The 22,601-nt window shown below is 31.0% G+C and overlaps 2 protein-coding genes across 2 annotated transcripts in view; one reads left to right on the top strand and one right to left on the bottom strand.

The window, feature by feature from the left end:
* LOC132715669 (uncharacterized) overlaps positions 1–11,381 on the top strand; it is a 32,609-nt gene extending 21,228 nt beyond the window's left edge. Inside the window, exon 2 of the mRNA XM_060698708.1 lies at positions 8,547–11,381. Within this exon, the coding sequence (XP_060554691.1) occupies positions 8,548–10,653 (2,106 nt within the window). The 5' untranslated portion in view covers position 8,547 and the 3' untranslated portion in view covers positions 10,654–11,381. The remainder of the gene's footprint in view (positions 1–8,546) is intronic.
* Positions 1–22,601, bottom strand: part of LOC132715670 (histone acetyltransferase KAT2B-like) — a 67,145-nt gene that overhangs the window by 42,031 nt on the left and 2,513 nt on the right. Inside the window, exons 3-7 of the mRNA XM_060698710.1 lie at positions 20,899–21,032; positions 20,178–20,313; positions 19,146–19,218; positions 17,676–17,802; positions 16,798–16,908 (exon numbers count right to left, since the gene is read on the bottom strand). Of these exons, the coding sequence (XP_060554693.1) occupies positions 16,798–16,908; positions 17,676–17,802; positions 19,146–19,218; positions 20,178–20,313; positions 20,899–21,032 (581 nt within the window). The remainder of the gene's footprint in view (positions 1–16,797; positions 16,909–17,675; positions 17,803–19,145; positions 19,219–20,177; positions 20,314–20,898; positions 21,033–22,601) is intronic.

Genomic DNA, 22,601 nt, shown 5'->3' with positions numbered 1-22,601 from the left:
TGAATTTGAGTCAACTCGAAGATTGACATTTGAATCCTGTTGTTGAATTTGAGCTAAAGTTGAATTTTTAGCAAGCGCAGACAAAATGATCGAATTTCAGCATGTACATTAGTTCCATTTCGTAGCGTAGTTAAACTTTAATCTGGCTCGAAGACGAATTAAAAAAAAATACATATCGATGTTTCAATTCAAAATTTAAATTGGTTGACTTTCAAGTCATGTCGAATATCGAAGCTTGATTTCTACATCTGTTGAATTTCGTAATAAAATTGAACTTAGAGAAGGTTCGATGGTCGAAATACAAACTTATCATTCGTTAATTTGTGTGTAAACGAGAATTTCGAGCTTGAGTTAAATTTCGATCCAGCTCAAAGAGCAAAATTCCACATGACTTTCGTGTTGAAGATTTTAAACCAACTTATGAATCGAAATTAATATATATGATTTTTAATAATTTAAAATGTGTGTTTTGAGTTTGAGTAGGATTTCGATGTAAATATTACATTTTTTGTGAAGCTGAATTTCGAGCTAGCTTTGAAGTCAAAGATTGAATTTCAAGATTCAATAATAGGTGAATTTCGAAGTGGAGTTGAATGTTGAATAAGTTTAAAGAAATTCGAAAGATGATTCCCGAGATGAATTTCTTTTGCCATCTAGCACAATTAATTTCTATGTTTCATTTAATTTAATTTTCTGTTGGAGTCCATGTTTTAAGCAGTCAGGAGTACTTTTTGAAATGCCTTACTAACTATGGTATGTGCTTCATTAGATAACAGGTTCGTTCGTTTACATCACACATTTACTACATAGATAAAAAGATGTCACATTTTATGTCACGAGATAGCTATGTTACAGATGTTTAATTTACATTGTAAAGATTAAGTTCACATGACAAATTATGATAATGTTGAGCCGTTTAATGTATTATGCGATAAGACTAACAGTGTTTATCTGTTTTTGTTTACTGAACTCATTGAACATTAAAATGTGATATCCAGAACAAATACAGACAGTTCTATTTACAGGTATCTGCTGGTAGAATTACATGACGTAGATTGTAGGTTATAATCTAGTAAGAGATCATAAATGATTACAAAGTTTTTTTATCATGAGATATGATCACCTTTTCTCTGATCAACACTCAACTTTAAAATAAAGTTTTCAAGTTTTATATTCATTTCCAAATATTTATAATCAATTTTGCAACACACAAAATGTATTTGGGCGTAAAGATGTTTTGGATTTAAAAATTTATGGAGATTTTCCTTTGCCAAAAATACAGATTTGTGATTCAGAGTCCGGAGATAAAACAGTGTCTTCCCATTTGAAGAAAAGGTAAATAATATATGTTTTGCAATAAAGCAAGACATTAAAAAAGGGCAAGTTGAATGTTTTCATTTCCTTGAATTGTTTTTTGACGACCCGCGACATAAATCGTATCATTCCAAAGAAAAGTATGCGTCTTATTAAAGATCACCCGGTTAACAATACAACAAATGTTGTCCACAAATCTGGATCTAGATTACTTGCTAAATCTTAACTAAAAGTGTTTTGTGTCTCTTGTCATTAATAATAACCAAACAATAAAGCTTAAATCATTGTCTTTTATATTAAAAACGGTGTTTTATTGTCTTTATCAGCTCTCATCGTAACTCCCTTGGATATTCAAGCCTTACCAATATATGAAGCCCTCTTTTGAGTAGAAGAAGAATCAAATGTTAAAATAATTCTGATAAAAATGTTGAGAAATTATGATTGTCACCAACCTTTTTTTCATTGACCATCCGTAAATAAGGCGATAGCGCTAATGATAAAGTTGTAAATATTCTTTATGAAATATAAATGTAAAGTTTAAGATATATCGTATTCATTAATGAAATAGTCTTACGATTGTAAAAATATTTAGCATCGCACAAACACAAAATTTGTACACAATTTGTTTTACTTCGTAGTTCGTGTCATTATATTTTTTTTTATAAAAAATATAAACTAGTTTAAAATGAATATACACCAATCTTTATAATAACAGTAGTTTATAGTACTTTTGTACCGATTTATCGATTGCATTTAAGTTTAATAGTACTTATCATAGAAAGCAAAGGTGGTGTATATTCAATTCATAAACATGGCCTTTTGCTTAAGCTAATGTACCGCTACTGCAAGACTTTCAGTTTTTATGATGTTCAAGGACTTGAGAAGTTATTTAATTATACTTTTCCCGTACAAGAAACAATTGTTCATGTCATTAAAGCTACCCATATTTCAAAAGTTATCTTTCCGAGGTTTAAAGACAAAGGATGCAAATAGGACATTTTACGAACTACCCTTGGAAGAATTTATGAACATATCATGAACAATATATACTGAACAAAAAAAAGAAACTTCCCCTGAGATTAAGCGGAGATTAGTGTTATTGGAAAACATAAAAATGTCAAATAATCTACATATATTCGAGTCAGATAAAACAAATTTTAACTAAATTTTTACTCGTTTTGCTGGAGAAACCCGCAATTTTTACTCACAAGAACGGACCAGCAGATTCGTGGATAAGACATGAAACCTTCAGTGTAATTTTATGTCAAAAATAAAAAGACGCTGATATTTTTTCCATGTTTCTTTATTTTTGATATGCCTAGAATTTCGCACAATTTACGCGAACGTGCTATTGGCTATGACTCTGAATGCCGTCACTATGAATATTGAATGCCCTTCTTGTGCTATTCGACACCTTAGGCAACGTTTTCAAGTTGCAGGATGTACAGAAGCTCGCCCGTTATAATGTTATATTCGGAAAACTCTGCCAAAGCTACTGCTGCTAACACCTCTTCATCTAAGTGTATAAACGTACTTTGAAATACACGCAAAATGAATACCTAGTTATCTGTATTGAACATGCAAAAGCTGTATTTTCTATATCACATGTATCGATTTTAATTAAGTTCATAAGTACAGATTGTTAGCAGTCTTATTATGATTGATCTATATTTATTCTGATCTAATTTATGTTTTACGTCAAAACTAACAACGTAGTGAAATTAAAAACAAACAAAACTAGCAACCTGTCATCAATTAATGTCAACCATTAAGACAGAAATATTTAACCGTGTCACACTTCATGTGACACTATGTTTAACCTTTGAAGTATGGTCAAACCTTATTTTGAACTTATGAGATCAGTATTGAAGAGTATGTTGATCAGTATTTAGTTGTTTTCTATAAAACTCACGATGCTAGAAGAAATTGGCATCACTATCGACTGCAAAGAGGCGGGTTATGCTTAATATATTATAATCAATATCATTAACATAGTTTAGAAAAAAGCAGCAAAGAAGTAGTTATTTTCTCAGTTGATAAAGTTGAATGTACACCTTTTGGTAGCTGCACATACAATTTTCTATTTCGCAATCAGTCCCGTATTGGCGAAATTTATCAGTAATGTTACTACGCTTACCATTTAATAATGAGATATTTCGATGGTTATGATTACTCGAATTTAATTTGCCTTCGTTTTTTATAATCAATAATTGCTATCTTTGGACAAAGTTCAGATGCTTTTACTATACACATGGTCATTTTACTCTAGTAATCATTAATATAGCTTGGAGGTCAATATGTTGTACATATCAGAATTCTTTCTTGTGATTTTCTTATTTCAACCTAAACAGATTCTTTAAAAAAGGCTTCAAGATCATTCAGTTATTTTGAAATAAGTCTATCAGATACATATCAGTATTCCGCCAGAATATGAATTACAGTCTTTTTTTATACAAATGACAATATCCGTCTAGAGAAATTGAAAATTAAATGACATTATTACTTAAGTGAGTTTCTATGTAGCATAAAATGTCGTAGTCTAGCCAATTATCAGCAACGCAATTAATTTTATTTTGGCGAAATATGGAAAAGCCGGTTTTAGATGATATTACACTATCAGAACCAGGATCCATTTCTACATCTCCGCAAAAAAACTATCTTTAAAAATAAGATTTGATCTTAAAATAGTTCACATTGCCAACTGTTTATGTCAAAGGTGGTCATTCAGTAGGTTGTATAACTGTTAGTGATATTTAAATGATTTAGTCCCTTATATAAAAGTGAACAGATCAGAATAAGCCATATGTATAATTAGCGAAATATCAGCCCAAGTAATTATGTCAAAAGAATACGAATTGCCCCGGAGAAAAACAGATATGTTCTGAACTTATTGCCACACGATTGAATAATCCAATTGCCACCCTGCATGAATTTAGGCAATTAATCATTTGGATATACAAGCAGGTAACACTATTTTATACAAGACAGCAATACAGACTAAGCCTGAGTATACATACTAGATAACCCTAACAATCTGAACTCTATAGGATGGATAACAATATAAAAAGAAAAAGTGACAAATGTCAAAAGTATAAATACAATAGTAAAAATAATGCTTATTTTATCGTTCTACTGATTGGAAAAAGAACGCCATATTAGGGAGAGATTACTTATTATTATAGAAAAAAGTGGAAAATTGAATTCATCAATTAGAAAAGTTTCAGAATCTGTGTTTCGTGAAAAATATAGTAAGATAAGTACCGGCTAATTAAAAAATTAAGGATGAAATTTTCTAACCAGAAAAAAAATGATAAAACGTGAACAGATAAAAAGGAGAAAGGGAAACTATAGCACATATCTGTCAGTGAAACAATATAAAATGGTTATCAATTATTTGTTTTCATTTCTACCATGACAAAAACACACGCGCGAGCACAAAAACTCACGGAGTATATTTTATTTTATTGGAGTATATCTTCAATACTAAGATGAACATAACATTGTAAGACTTTCAATGTCATTTCAAAATTATACACAGATAACGTTCTATGTACATAAGAATATTAACTAACCATTGTAAGCAAACGGCAAAAGTACGAAAGACCGGTGGTGATTTCCCACTTCACACTTCACGTTTTGTATATAATTTATAGTATATAAGAAATGTTAAGTTTGAAGCGTGAAGAAAAGTATGAAGCGTGAAGTCTAAAGCTTGCAGAGTGAAGTGTGAAGTTTTAAGTATTAAGTTTAAAGTGTGAAATTCACAAGTTCAAATTTAATATTTCTTGATAATTGATCATGTGGTTTACTGGTCATCAGTACGTCATTGGTTCGTTTTAAGTTACAATTCAGAGTGTTATTTGGAAACTGTGTACGTATGGTGGTAAAATAATTATGACCAACGTTAAATTGTTAGGACAGCAACAGCATTAGCATTAATAACCTGACTGCAGCATTAGCTTTATATTCTTCAAAAAGGTCAAGCTAAATAAATATAACAATTTTGAATAAATTTCAAGTTCAGAATAAGGAAATACAGGAGCTAGAGTTATAAATCCAATCACATAGGTAGCAATCAACTTATGAAGTTTGAATTAAATCCCTGACGAAATAAAGAAGTTAAAGATATGTAAAATTCAATGTTTACGAAGAAATACATGTAATTCTGGCAATATAAACAGTATAATTATAAACCTTGTCACATTATTATGATATGGGACTTTGTATGAGTAGGACACTTCTCCATGCTCCTCGTACAGTTGACCTTAAATGTAGAATCCAGAAATCGATGGCACATAACCTTTAAAATGTACCTTTACTTTAAGGAATAAATATAAATATGTAGTACAAAATCCATTGATACTCAGTAAAAACTTAGACAGAGACTCAAAGTCTATCTGGCTGTTAGCACTGCTAATCTTTATACTCTTACGTCATTCATATATTAAACGAAATTCTGAATTTCAGACCTCACACTTTAAACTCACACTTTAAACTTCAAATTTCACACTTCAAACTTCAGTGTTCAAACTTCACGCTTCAAACTTCATGCTTCAAACTTCACGCTGCAAACTTCAGACTTCACTTTTCTGATATACTATACATTAGGTACACACTGTGAAGTCTGAAGTGGGAAGTCACCACTGGTAAAAAAGCGTCAATTTATTGTGTTTCTTCTTTGCATAATCTACTGTGTTACTATTGCGGAAGCCAAAATAAATAGAAGAGATAAATTAGACGTGGTCAAGTGTCATAACAGTGGTTCGAAAAAACCGTACATCGATATTCTTTATCGTTCTGTGTATTTTTACTATAGTGTTTGAGGTTCTTATCCGAAATTTCACGGAAAGAGCCGAGAAGTCTCGCTTGGTCATATACCATCACGTGGTACTAGAAAAAACCCAAATGAAAGAAGTCCAAAATATTACAAAAGAAGGTATATCCCGTTGGCGGGAAAGCGAACTGTCTGTTTTCGGAGTTAAAATAGGAACATTTTAAAGTGTCATTTCGGAATCTTCCAACTATATATTGCTTTTGAGGAGAGATTTTGAAATATATGTAAGACATATATCTTTTTGAGGCGTGCTGCTTTAAACCAATACATTTACTCAAAATCTGTTTGAGGCTTAAAATTTAAATTTCACGGATCAGCATCGGAAAAGATTTATTATCATAAACACATCTCAAAACATTTAAAAGTAAGTTACTGTGCATCTAACTAATAATATATATTGAATTATTGCCTACATTTTTATTTTATTTTCAATAATTTTTTACCTGAAATTGTGTCTTAACCCATTACGTTATATACACGCCTTTTAACGCATTTTTTACCCCCCCTTTTTTGTTGTCTCAAATGGTGAAAAAATGCCTTATTTAGGCCCCAACACTTGTTTTTGTTTGAGAAATGTTGAGGGGTTTGAAGGGGGGCGGAGTCTCCCTCATCGCCAAGAAAATTTTGAACTTGTGAGAGGCTATAAATGACCCCAGATTGATCATAAGGTAACGTGTAACCAACGCTGAAAAGCATTTGACTCTATCTCAATCCATTGAGATGTTGCAGCACTTTGAAATCAATTTAAGATATAGTTATCTGTTTATCTTTAAAGCTTTTGTGGTTGTTAACTTAAGTATAAGAATCTGTAGAACTAGATAAATTTTCAGTCAAGGGGAGCATACAAAACTTTAACTAAGTTAAAAAAGGGCCATAATTCTATCAAAATCTATGCCAGAATTACAGGCCTTGGACAGTGACCTCGGCTTAAAAGCCCGCAGTTATGAATTAAGTTTCAAATGAACACCTTCAGTGGTTTTGAAGATTGGTGTTGCATACCCAGAATTTTCTAAGTTCAAAAAGTAAATTAACATCAGTGTTATGTAACTTTATATAATTATGGTCATAGAAATCGAAAGTGCATAATGTCTTCCTATTGACAATGATTTGGATTTGGATATGACTCCAAATCAGTGGACATTTCAGATTGATTATGATTGTCATATATATTTTCAATCATAGTACCGAATAGTTTTCATTTTTCTTTGATGTTAAATATATACATTTGTTATATATTTCAAAGATAACACCCTCTGTTTATTTTTACATGTTTAACCGCGTGGTAGAATTACTTTCAATCTATGTTATATCCAAGGTTATTGTGAATAATAGCCGAGTTTTTCCGATTGGTATAAAAATATTAATTAAGAACACTTTTAACAATATCTATTAAAGGGAAAAAACTCTGATGAAATTGTTGAAACTGGTTATTTGCTACAATTGGAGTTTTTAGAAATTAAAAATGCATAGATAAAGATAGAAAAAATGATATTGCTACAGGTTTTACCAGCTCCTTTTAAACCAAGAAAAGATGCAATTAAACGGTAAAATGTTAATTTTAGTTAATTTTTACATGGCTGTAGATCTGTTTCAAAGATGTAGAACGGAGCAGAATTCATTACAGGTTCTAGCAAAATACACAACATAATAATATCAACATATGTCATATCAAAGTGTACATGAATATTTTTTGTATTTTTTTAATTACATGGCACACCGATAATATCAATCGCAACTCTTTGTCCCTGTTAGGATATATATGCAAAATTATGTATACCTGTATATATACTTATTATGTAAAATAAGTTTAAAAATACAAATTCGTTCATATAGAAAAAAATCTTTGCAGCAAGTAAAGCAAGTATTTCTCCTAGGTCAGTTCCTTCAGTTTTTAAATATCAATTTTCAGAAATATTCTAATTGATACTTGTTAACTGTTCAAAGAAATGTTATTGATACATAATGCGATTTTTGTACATTTGTAACATTCCAATATGAGATTGATAGAAATGAGATGTGTAATGGTGTAAAATGTATTGAATTTATTTTTATCTATTCGAAACCGAAAAGGGAAGTAAAAAAGATAAAATTTCATGAGAATTTTTATATTATCATTCTTCAATTGATTTCTTTTTAGCATGTACCTTAGGAAAATACAGTTTATTTTATCAATGAAATAATGCAATCTTTTGCACTTTCTCTTGATTTCCATAAAACCAAACATGTTATATCAAAGATAATTTAAACAGAAAGCATTGCACATTTTTAACAGAAAAACACTGGAAACTTTAATATCTTTATATCTCGTTTAATATCAAGTAACAGCATAAGTTATTCTATATTATCATTTACTCGTTCCTAATGTTTTAACATTGAAATATATTTATTATCATTACAGGATGTTTCAGTCACCTGAATATTGTAAAACTCTGTCACTGAAATTATCTGAGGTATTAGACGATGTTGGTGTTAATGAGGAAATGGTGATGAAAAGAAGAAGAATATTCATGCTGAGTGAGAGTTTAGCAACGATTACATGCAGATCATGTGGTATAAACGAAACTGAATATTATCTTGGGAGTCAGTCTGAAGGAACCACTACTATAGAACTTGATTCAGATCTTGATATGGTACTTGTAGATTATGATTATAATGTGATACAAGACTGGGCAGAGTGGGAACAAAATAAGAAAAATCTTCTTATGATACAGGGTGAAAATGTAACACCAGGATATTGTTTTCTACAATTACTTCAATCTGATGAACCTCTTTTTGAGACAAACATTCCTGATGAAAATTACATAAGAGACAGCATTGGGAGAATATTATTAAGAAATACATTAGTAACACCTTTAATTGAAGAAAATGTTGAGCGACACGGGCCATCAAATGCTTTCTCCGGAGATAATGGATACTCCGACAATGACATTGTAATTGCTTTCCCTTGTGATTCAAAGCTTCAATCAGTATCACTATTTCTAGAAAGACCCGGTGTTATGAGGTGGTTATCATCTGAATGTGTCAGATATTCAGCTAGCTGTGTTTGTTTTGTTGTGGGCACAAGTAGTAAGATTGCTACTTATCCAGAATTAGAGTGGAGAATATCTACTTCTCTACCAGAGAGATGTTTGATGTTTAATCTAAATATTACGCAATTACAATGCTATGTTTTAATGAAAATAATTTTGAAATCCTTTGTGAATGCACAAAATGTGAGAGTTATTTCAAGTTTTATGTGTAAAACCGTTTTATTACATTGTATAGAAAATACAGAGCAAAACATATGGAAAAGGGATAATCTTTTTACATGTTTATCATACTGCTTGCTTGAACTTCGTAGCTGTGTTCAAAATGAAAATTGCCCGCATTTCATTATTTCTGATAACAACTTAATGGCCGGACAATTTACAGCTGAAGAGAAGCGAGACGTTTTACAGAAATTATGTGACATAATACAGAGCGATGGTAGATTTTTACTACGAATAAGCATGGATAATATTAGCGAGAGACTACAAGTCAAACTGAGTACAATTGTTCATTTTGCGTGTAGTTTTCAAACCTCACTGGAAATATATGAACAATGGTCGTCTAATCTTTTCATCAGCTTCATGAAACAGATAAGCGGATGGCTATTACTAATTTTCAACTATTTGTCAAATGGCCTCATATGTAATCCCAAACAAATTATCTTAAAGCTAAAATACTACAGTGTAGAGGGAAATAGACTTGAACAGCTTGCAAGTCGTTATCTGGCACCATTTCTTTGTTCTACACTAGGTCTTATTATGGCGTCATCAAGTATTGGACAGAATAATCCAGTTCAATATGAAGCACTAAAGTGGCTTACATTGGGTTTGAACTCAGATGTCACATCTGGCAGACTTAAACTAGCTTCTATGTTCTACTGTGCAGGTGATATGGATAGAGCAGAGTTCATACTGAGACAAACTAAAAGTCGGTATAATTCTACTGTTGTTGAACATGTATGTGGCTGCTGGGAACTTCCAGGGGAAAGTCGGTCTGCGGAATTTCAGAGAAAATGCAGTGAATTAAGTGAAAATTGCATCAATAGTATCACATCATGTTGTGTCATATTCATGCAGACAGAAGTAAATTGTGTGCCTCGAGAATTGCGGTATGAAATGATGAGATCTACTCAAGATGATTTGCCATATAGAAGTATGAATGAAAAGTCTTGGATGGACCATGCTGTTGTTGATTCCCTCCCTTATCTCTACTTTTTACAATACAAGACATACGGTCATCTACAAAGACATCAAGATCAGCAACTGGCACTTAGTAACCTTGTGAAGGTTACCTTTACAGGAAGAAACTTTGGTCATAAGGAGACAGCTCTCAATCTTCTCGGTCAATGTATGGAACAAGCGGACAAACCAAGGGCAGCCTCACAGTGCTATTTGCTTTCTCTTCAACAAAGAGAAAGAAACAATGCGGCAAAATTTCATATTTGTAATTTACTAAGAAAGTATGCGTCGAACATGTAGAGTTCCCTCTACAAGTTAAATGACGGGGTTTGAGTTAGATGTAAGAAAGTATGTTAACTTGCGCATATGTTGTTTCTTGTTAGGTTGCTAACAAAATTTCTGTAAGTTTGAAGTTATATCACAGTATTCTAGTTTGCCGTATTAACAAACAAACTTAAGTTGAACTGTTATCATATCATCATAACTAACATTATATATTTCTTAAGTACAAAAATATGATATAATTTATTCAATGGTAAAATCATTGCTGAAAATACAATTCATTTATTTATTATGTGTCCGCTTTTTTGTTTCAAGTTTTTTGTTGGCTTTTATGTCATACATGTACAATTTGGAACCCAGGTGGAGTCACATATATCTTATTTAAGTTATCTGAATAGTTTCCTTACGTGAACAAATTGAACGTACCTGGCAGGATTCGAACTGTCTGCATTGATTAAGCATTTTGATATAGATATAATGATTATTACTATCAACGTTGATAACCTTAATGACCTTGTAGTAACTTGCCCCTCAACGCTATGTTTCAATACAGCCATCGAAGCTATGAGCCATCTAACTAACAGAGTGTGGGTAGCTTTTTTCTGGAGCCCATTCGTGCCAGAAATAATGCAAGAAAAAGCACCATCGGTTAGACTGGAATAACGTGATATGACCATGTCAGGGTCGATGGAAATACATCATTAATCAGTATTAATAAACAGTAATAAAAGCAATACATTGTATAATCACTTGTTAAGACGTATTTCATTTCCTTTGAAAATTACATACTGCACGACTTGTAAAACAAAATATTCTTAATAATCAATGTATACAAAGAGGTAAACTTTGCAATATCACTAATCGTCAGTGCTACAAAATTACGTGCACGTACGATCATGTGGTCCGTTGGATAAATTCTTCTTTTTTTGAAAAGTAGAAAATTAAAAACGCTAAATAGGGCAATAAAATCTTAACTCTATCAACCGTAATCATAAAATTGTTTCAATACTCGAATGTCGTCATGAAATTTAAAAGTTGTCCGACAAATCATGAACAGCAAGTGTTCAAAGTATCGGTATTTGTATTCTACCACTGGGCATTTTTTAATATTAAACAGTTTCAAGTGACAATATACTCATTTTTGTCATTGTCAAGTTAAGCTGAATAGACTTTATATTTCAAAGATTGACTGTTATGTTGGTGATGACCAAGAGTTGATTTGACATCTTTAAGTTAAAATATAAATCTGCCAAAAGTATAAAAAATACTGCCCACTCGTTTGAACAAGTAAACATTTCAGGTAAAGTCCCATGAAATTTTGCAGAAATGTCCTTTGGCCACATTAGTTATTTATCGTTCATGCAAATAAAAATAAAATTGAAAGAAGTATTTTGACTTCACAGTTCACTCAAAATCAATGTCAGAATAATGACCTTGGAAAGTTTCACTCAAAATCAGTGTCAGAATAACATGAAACCCTGAATTTTTCAAGTTAAAAAGGGAGAATAATTCTGTCAAAATTATGTATACCTATTATGCTCTCAAATATCATTAGTGGTTAATGAAATATGTTGCATGCAAAACTTTAACCAAAGTGTTACACCGAGGCTTGAGTGAGTAGGATAGCCCTATATATCCTCAAATAGTTGAGGTAAACCAATGGGGGAATTTGTGCCGGTTGCAAAAGTCTTATTTCAGAAAGGGTAATAATCAATAAAAATCACACTTACGTCATGGATCTTGGTCAGTGACCTTCAATTGTAACACTGTAAACGTATGTAAAGTTTAAGTGGTCTAATCTAGGCATACATTTACAACATGAAGTTGAACCGAAAACATTTATCTTTTAATTTCTGTAGCATAACACAAGTAAAAAGTTTATTCTTTATTTTTGCCACATCCATATACGAAGTACATACATGTACATTAAAAAAGGGTAAAATGTATTTAACATACTAAAACAACTGTGATATGGTTGTGAGGTTGTTGGTTTTTTTTTCAGTAAAAATCGTACATAATACATATTTCTATACACAGGAAATTTACACGATTCTTTAATGAAATTCTTGATATTGTCTTGTACTAATGTATTCCCTAAGTAATAGTTTCATACATACTTTTTGTTTTTAAACAATTCTAGTTCATGTTTGTGTGATCATTTCTTTAAATCAATCTTCTTTATCATTCACTGCTTCTATTGGTTTAGAAACTATAAATGCTGTGTAAATATAAATTTAATTTGCATTCATCTTAAATTCAGTCATCTTACAAATGTTTCCTTTTTATCTTTAACCCATTTCATGCTGAATTTGTATATATGACTTATCTTGCTTTGTATCTAGAACCGTCAATCAATATAAATCCCGTTGATTTCAATACAAAAATATACACAACAAAAGATGTTAAGCTATTAAGATATCAGTTAAACAAAGCCTGGCCAGACTGCAAATATGTGCATGCTTTGCTCTGTACTAGTGGCATAGACTTATCACTTTCAGTTCAAGCTGGTACATAGTTAATTCAAAAACTAGCATTTTGTCATTTTGTTTAATTCACTATTAATCAATTTACTTTGATATCAGTACAATATTTATAACACAAATATTTCCCGCATTCCTCTCTACATTAAATGTATATATTTTTGCTTTTCTTTCAGAGACAGGCTTTTTTAAAAGATAATTAAAATGATAAAAAATAAATATATGTACATTAATATCATAGTTCAAATTATATTGAAAATGCATAACATCTTGTAGAAGTCATGAATAATAAACTTTAACAAAGGAAACAATACATTTCCATTTCACATTTTTATCACCAAAATTTATGTTGTGTAGAAAAGTGTCTTATTAGATAAACCCTACGCATTCTTTTTCTGTATCTTCGACTACTGAATATACATTGTAATAACAATCATTTTTACAGCATTTAGATGTACCCATATAAATACCCTGATAGAAAAAGCTATCATACTTTTCTCCCTCCTTTTTCTTTCTGGAGACGTGTGCATATATTTTTCGCACTCCACTGTCTCAATTTCAATCACTTCCACTTTTCTTCTCAACATCAACACTTCTGAAGTTTCAGCTTGAATCATCAACAGTTAATTAATATTTGACTTAAATCAGAGGTCTAAAGCATCAGTAATTATCGTCAGTGTTATCAAACTTGATACAATTTCAAATTAAACTTTCATCTCTTTATAGTTTAACTTTGTCAAACTTGCACCCTCCATCAAACTTAACACATTTCAAAGTCAACATGTTCCTTTTTAAGTAAGGTTCCAAATATTTTTAATCTAAAGCAAATAACTTAAATATGACTTCAAGTAAAACTTGTGTGAATGAATGAAATTTCTGTCCTGTATGTAAAACTTAACATATATTATAGATTGAGTTAAGGACATTTTTCTTTTTGAAATCGTGATTATTCTCAAGTTCTTAGTTGACTTATTTTAAGTCTAGTCCAATTTCAAGCTTGACGACCTTTGAAATTACCTTACACCAACAGGTTCAACCACAACAGATGTTAAAGGAAACCTTATGATCTATCATCTGTCAATCAGAGAAAATTCTTTGAGTTTATTGTTGAAGAATCTTTCCATGGTGTTGGCACATTTATAATACTCTGTATCAGGTTTGTTGTAAGAACGACAATTTGTGAAGATTCTCATCATGTCGGCCATGAACAATTTCTTGTGAACGTAGTATCTGTTCTTTAAACGATCTCCCATTGTTCTAAGATCTATAAATAGAATTTGCAATTGATTTAAAGTCAATTTATAATCAAAACACACATAAAATCTACAAAAAATATTTTTTTCTTAAAGCTCCACATTTGACATTTGTAATGCAAAAGTTATCCTTTAAAAGAGGGTTGACAAATATGTTCTGAAAACATTAATGACTGATCATTTAATTTTGGTTGCGTTTTAAATCACACTGACAATTGATGGTCATATCAGGGGCTTCAGCTTTCTCCACTGGTTTCAGGAAAGGCCAAGCACTTGCATGAGTCTGTAAAACACAGGGAAATTTTTTTATATAACAATTCTACACTAATTTGGCTAACAGTCATTTGAATTAAATGTTTTCTGTATGAATTTTATTGAGAACTTCTCTTCAAACTCGACAAACACTTTTAATGCAACTACTGATATATAACTGTTAAAGGGAAAGAACTCTGATAAAATTATTAAAACTGGTAATTCAATGCCAAAGCAGTTATCAGAAAATCAAAATGCATACCTTAAGACACGAAAAAAGTGATACAGTTAAAAAGAATTTTTCCAGGTCCTATAATATCAACAAAAGATGCATTTAAATAGTTATATTACTTTAAAATGATATTTTTACCTTGCAGTGCTGTAGAATTGTTTTAAAGATGTTGTAGAGCTGATCAGAGTCCATTAAAGGTTCCTTCCAAGAAAAAATGCACAACATGGCATTATTATATCGACATCTGCCATGTCAGAGTATACAACGTATCAGACAGGTTAAGTATATGATATACAACCCCATACACATGGAAAGAAGTTATAAATGTAAAAACCCTGAATTTTGCATTAGTATTTTTAAATTCATTGATTTTATAAAGAGGAAAGAAAGCTTTTCAGAGTATAAAAAACCTCAGATTCACGAAAATACCTTAAAACTTTTACCCATGCATGCACCAGCAATAACTTTATAATTTCTCAAAATCTTTGTGACTTATATCCACAATAAACCTTTTTATTTTTGAAGAAAAAAAGGTGGTTTAAGTGTCAAATACAGAGAGATGCACATAACAAATAATACATACGGTTTATCAGGTGCAGGTCTCCAGCCACAGTCTTGAAGACCTGGTATACTCTCAATAGGAATATGTCGTACTCCGTCTTTAAAACACGTCAAACCTGGATACACCTTCGTGAACTTTTCTTGCTTCTGTTCTATTATTTTCTTTACAATCTAAAATGGACAAAAAAAGTTACAAATATCTTATCACTAACAAAGGTTAGATGGATGCCAGATTAAGTGAACCAGATCATTTTTTTTTAAATTCTTGCAAACTGAAATATTAGTTGCCCCTTGTTTCTCACAAATGTGAACAGTTCCTTAATAAACATTGTCAAACAGTCTTTTTTCAATAGTTTTTTTTTCTTTCTCGAGTTCAGGTTATTTTTGTAGTTTTTAAGGGCAAAAATGTGGAAAAAAACTCTTAACTGTATTATATATACATATATCAAATTAAGCAAAAAATCTATTTTTTTTATCAATCAACTCTTTTTATATATTACTATAAGCAGATTTTAAATCTTAATGCAAAAATACAGTTTGCTGTGAAGCTGTGCAGTTAAGATGATACAAAATAACTGATAATATTCTTCAGTTTGGCAATTTTCGCCATGTAATTGGATTAAGTATATAATTCAATAACGGTTGTCAAATTTGGAAAACAGATCTTGAAACATTACATCTGAAAAATAAAAAATATTTTGTAACATGAATTTACAATTTACTTAAATTACTGACAATCTCACCTCTTTTTGTTTGCGTATTGTCTTTGAGAACTCAGTATAGCAGATTCTAGGGTTAAGTTCACATCCCATAAGTGTTGCCCCTTCATAATCCTTGATATATCCTAGATAAGCTGACTTTGGTAGCTTAATGTCCTTAGAGAAACCCTGTCAAAGAAAACATACATAAGTCACTGTGACTATAGTTTTGTTTATCAACTTTAAACACTTGTAAATCAATACTTCTCCTTCATCTATAGAATTTAACCTACAGGATTTGTCCAGTTTTTAGTGTTGAATTCAATATCAGGGGTTTTATTGGGGGTTGCATTCACTGAAAGAACCCTTACCTTGTTGATCTTGTGTATCATATTTATATTTAGTTTGTTTATTTACCCCAATTTCAACACATTTTTGGTTATATCTTGGCAGTCAATACATCTAACTGGCTTTTCTAGTTAACTAACCAGTAACTAATAATTACTCCTCAAGAGAATGATGTGCCCGCTGATTTAGGTTTACACTGGTCATATGGGCAAAATCTGTTGTGGCATATAGTCTAAAATGTTAACTAGTCACATCAAAATTAATAAAGAAAAAGTACAGCAATTACCAGTTATTTCAAATTACACATTCAAGCAAACTTTATCTTTAAGCAAGAGTACCTGTTTTTTGAAATACCCGATGGCAAACTCGTCAGCAAATGTGAGGAAATGTACAATGTTGTGTTTAATGTGATAATCCTTCAGATGATTCATCAGATGAGTTCCATATCCCTGAAATACAAACCATGTTTGCTGTTAATTACCCATACAATATTTTTACTCATTATTCACAAATACTGTTACACATTATTCAAGACAATTTCTTCAAAAGATTGTAACCTTTTGACCACACAATAATAAACTAACTGTGTATAACAAGTGTAAAGTCAACAAGCAAGAAAATTCATTTTTATCATAGGACCAAAAGTATCCCATGAAAAAGGGTAAAAATATACCAACAAATGGATTTTTTACATTTATGTTTGTTAATAAAATGCTTATAAAGATCACATTTTGAATAAATTTATTTTAATATCTGATTATACACTTAGGATGTATATCTTCTTTGACATTGACACTTTAAGATCAAACTGTGGCTTTTGAGCTTTACCATACCAAGACCCAATAACTATTTGAAATATTAACAGGAATACAAGAAAAACCACTGCCTATGCATATATAAGATACCAAAAAAAGATTTCCTCAGACTGTACCTCCCTGAACAGATATCTAAAAATACCAGCATATAATCGTTCACAAATAGAAAGACAAATCTTTCTAAAATAACGCCTCAAATTTAACACGAGGAAACTAGCAAAATGCCAGTGAAAATTGAAAACTGTCAGTACTTTTTTTTTATTAAACTCTTAAGTTGTTCCACATTATGATTTGATGGACATCTTTTGGATATTTTTTCTTTCTTAATTTCTATTCCACTAGATCTTAAAACCCATTAATACTTTTTTAATGATTAAATACAGGTAAATCTAACTTCTTACCTTAACTTGTTCATTAGATGTAACAGCACAGAAAACAATCTCTGTAAACCCTTGTGATGGGAACATTCTAAAGCATATACCACCAATAACGTTATTATCCTTTACCAATGCCAGACACTTGTGTTTCCTGCCAGTTAGTCGAGATAAAATAGAACATTTTTATGGTCAATGACAAAATTAAGTACAAACAAAACTTATCTGTACAAAGAGTTAACTCTGGTAAAAGAACAATCTGTGGGATTCGTTAAAGTGATATTAACAGTGGGTGAATGTGTAAAATTAAAAATAAGTTCATAGTTTGGCATATTTGTTTTCAATTTTACAAAATAATCCTATAAATATCCATGAGTATGTATGGGTAATGCTTAATGTATAAAAGTAATCGGGCAGTTTTTAAAGGCTGTTTTTACCTTTTCCCTTAAATTTTTTTCTAGTATCAAATATTGGTCAATCACCACTATGAAAGTCATTCTTTTCATCATATCCATATGAAAATGTCATAATATTTGTCAAGCAACGTTAATGTATATAATATATCATTTTCCACCCTTACATCACTGGCTATTTTAGAATCTACATGTATATCACATCGCAGATTGTGTTACATCGCATGTATATAACTATAGATACGATAAAAAGGTCAAGAGTAGTCCAAAAATCTGAAAAAAAATCTATGAAGAATACAGATATGAATATGCCTCCTTTGGTTTTTTTTTTAGTTTTAATTTTTTATTTACGTGCTGCCATGTTGTTTTTCAAATACATGTATACAATATCTATATGTTATCTTAGCAAACCTTTTTGCTCTTGAATTGACATCAATTAAAGCTTTTAACACTCAAGTCTTAAAAATATTAAAACAAAGGATGTGCATAAAAAAAATTATCATTTTTTATCTTACATATTAGAATTAAGAGAATTCCTCTGAAATAAAACAACAACAAAACATATAACAGGCCTTAAACTGTAGGCAGTGAATGAATCTAAGCATGTGACCAGTGCAGACCAAGATTAAATCTGTGCCATTTTATCATGGCCTGCACTGAAAAAAGATGAATAGTTTTGTTCGTTAAGACACCTTTTCAACATTTTACAAGGTAAGGGTTAAAGCTGCACACCTCCAGAACAAAAACATTTCAAGAAATACAATATTTAGAAAAATGTATGAAGATCTTTAGAAAAGTAAACAGATTCTATATTTAGTTAATTATTTACATGTTATGTGTGATTAATGACTGATTTTGCAGTATCAATCACTATAATTCTACTGCGTTATTAACCCAGTAAGCGGTATCTATGTATATTTTGACTTCTGTTTGGTAATAAACATGGATTGTAAGTGCCGTTTGCAATGTGTAAATTACTTTCTTTGTTCACTTCACAACATTTTTATTAGCATGAATCTGGAGGCATACTGCTTTAAAGTCAAATTAGGCATGAAGATGTTAAAATTTTATGTTTTCAACTTACGGGTCAAATACTAGTCTTGTAATGTATTCTTTCGGCATCCTAGGAAGCTGATGTGAGAAGACATTCTGCATCCCTGTAATAAATTATCTCACTTATAAATCATTACGAAAACAACTTAAAATGGAACTTAAACGCCAATTAACCCTAAAAAGTTATCATTTCCATTCCTTAAAAGCTTTTTTATTTGGTGCCATGTAACAGTTTACAAAAAGTTGCTCATTGGCAATAATATAGCTCAGCTATCTTTTGCTCCTTCTGTATTTTGGCATTTAGTGCAGAAAAAGTGATAAAGTATTTTGCATGGAAAGTCAAAATACCACTTTGTGCACATTTTACTACTTTTATAACAAGTTATTTCACATTACACACTATTTTCTTCAGATGCTCAGCATCTTACATGCTCTTTATCTAGTATTACAACATCATAAAACACATACTACCTCTTTTTTATATAATGAAAAAAAAATCGTTATTTCTGAGGCATGTGCCTTACAAATTAGCTATTATCAAAGAAAGGATTTTTATTTCCTAAACACTTTGTTTCTATAATTGTGAGGATATCAAAAAAAAATGTTAAGTTAAAATTCCAACATAGTTTCTTTTATTTTTATTTTGACAGTATCTGTTTATTAATTTCTGAATGAAGGTTACTGAATAGCCGAAACAAAAGTCATTAATGAATATACTGAAATCTGACCCACTTTGTTTTGTGTGTTTCACCTCCTTTATTCTTTTTATAAATTTTCTAAAATATGAGTAACTGACAGAGATTTTTCAATGTTCTGTCTTTTACTTTAGAAATGTATGCATAGACTATGGCTTATTTGTTCTTTTGGATAATATAGGTAGTCTCCATTGTTCTAAATACACTTATCGGGACATTTTGTACAGTATTTTCACCATTTCACCAAGAGTTGGTGTAAAAAAACCATCATGATGAAAGCTAACGGTAATTTTGCAACAGTTAGTCGTAACAAATGGTCACCATTGACAAGTTATCTCTAAAATCATTATAAATAATAACACATCTACCTATAAGCCATATCAGGAGCTGTCGACTAGGTTTCCTACTAAGAGAGTTTCCAATCACATGAAATTCTATTACACCTTTTTTCTCTTCATTTCTTGCACTCTCGTCTCTTGATGCATGACTAGGGAAGAGCGAGGACTGAAAATAACATATACATAAAACACTTGACTTGATCGAGAAGTGAAAAGGGGATAGTATGAAATAAGCTTACATTTTTGCAACAGAATTGGATTAATATATGATATATGTTGAGTTTGAACAAACATTGCTTTCTTTGTTATTTTATCAAATTTGTCTTACAGGTAATATAGATGTGTGTGATCAATTGATAATATACTCCTATTGTTAAAAAATTATATTCTTGGAAACTTAAAGGTCCATTATGCCTAAGAAATGCTATCATTTTTAATTCCCAAAAACTTATTTTTGGCATCTTGTTCCAGTTATTTGCCATATAGTTAAACAATCTTTGCTTTTTTTATTTGTTGCCAATTGGTATACTGTAATTATAATGAATTAGTATTTTGTATGGAAGTCAAAATTCTACTTTGTTAACATTTTGCTAACTCTATGACATATTACTGTACATTCCGCACTACTTTCCTCAGCTGTTAAACATTTAACATGCTCTAAATAATTTTTAAAAAAACATGTTTGATATTTCAAAAGAATAATAAATATGAACTTCTGAGGCATAAATTAATGTGCCTTTAAGTAACTCACATCTGGCCCGACCATCTCCTCTGGATCATTGATCGTGGCTACAATCTCTTGTATAAGATCCATGGGAACATCTCCGTCAATCTTAGGCTTTTTAACTTCTTCTGGCACTAAAACTTCCTCTAACTTTCTCTTCTCTATCAAGAAAAAATAAACCCTTTGGTTACATATAGGGTATATTTTTTATCAGCTGCATAATACATTATCTTTCACAGGGATTTATCAATTTCTATTGTAATCAAAATCTGTTATCAAGTCACATTAGTAAAGTCACAAAATACTGTTTGACATAGGTTCTATACTGATGGATGCCTAATTTCACAATTTTGATATAAAAATCCCTTAAAATAACAATGGACAGTTCCAAATGCAGAGTAGGACAAGTCCATTTTACAAATTCGAAGTGGGACAAGTCCATTTTGCAAATTTAAAGTGGGACAAGTCCATTTTACAAATTCAAATTTGGACAAGTCCATTTTACAAATACAGAGTAGGACAAGCCCATTTAACAAATTCAGAGTAGGACAAATCCATTTTACAAATTCAGAGTAGGACTAGTCCATTTTACAAATTCGAAGTGGGACAAGTTCATTTTACAAATTCAGAGTGGGACAAGTTCATTTTACAAATTCAGAGTAGGACTAGTCCATTTTACAAATTCAGAGTGGGACAAGTCCATTTTACAAATTCAGAGTGGGACAAGTTCATTTTACAAATACAGAGTAGAAAAAGTCCATTTACAAATTCAAAATGGGACAAGTCCATGTAACAAACTCAGAGTAGGACAAGTCCATTTTACAAATTCAGAGTGGGACAAGTCCATTTTACAAATTCAGAGTGGGACAAGTTCATTTTACAAATACAGAGTAGAAAAAGTCGATTTACAAATTCAAAGTTGTACAAGTCCATTTAACAAATTCAGAGTAGGAAAAGTCCATTTTACAAATTCAGAGTGGGACAAGTCCATTTTACAAATTCAGAGTAGGACTAGTCCATTTTACAAATTCATAGTGAGACAACTCCATTTTACAAATTCAGAGTGGGACAAGTTCATTTTACAAATACAGAGTAGAAAAAGTCCATTTACAAATTCAAAGTGGACCAAGTCCATTAACAAATTCAGAGTAGGACAAGTTCATTTTACAAATTAAGAGTAGGACTAGTTCATTTTACAAATTCAGAGTGGGACAAGTTCATTTTACAAATTCAGAATGGGACAAGTCCATTTTACAAATTCAGAGTGGGACAAGTTCATTTTACAAATACAGAGTAGAAAAAGTCAATTTACAAATTCAAAGTGGGACAAGTCCATTAACAAATTCAGAGTATGACAAGTCCATTTTACAAATTTAGAGTAGGACTAGTCCATTTTACAAATTCAGAGTGGGACAAGTCCATTTTACAAATTCAGAGTGGGACAAGTTCATTTTACAAATACAGAGTAGAAAAAGTCCATTTACAAATTCAAAGTGGGACAAGTCCATTAACAAATTCAGAGTATGACAAGTCCATTTTACAAATTTAGAGTAGGACTAGTCCATTTTACCAATTCAGAGTGGGACAAGTCCATTTTACAAATTCAGAGTGGGACAAGTTCATTTTACAAATACAGAGTAGAAAAAGTCCATTTACAAATTCAAAATTGGACAAGTCCATTTAACAAATTCAGAGTAGGACAAGTCCATTTTACCAATTGAGAGTAGGAC

Source organism: Ruditapes philippinarum, unplaced genomic scaffold, assembly GCF_026571515.1.
Source record: "Ruditapes philippinarum isolate M1 unplaced genomic scaffold, ASM2657151v2 ctg3855_1_1_1_1, whole genome shotgun sequence".
Lineage (NCBI taxonomy): Eukaryota > Metazoa > Mollusca > Bivalvia > Venerida > Veneridae > Ruditapes > Ruditapes philippinarum.
The sequence above is the reverse complement of the archived record's forward strand: the minus strand, read 5'-3'. Positions and strand labels throughout refer to the sequence as shown.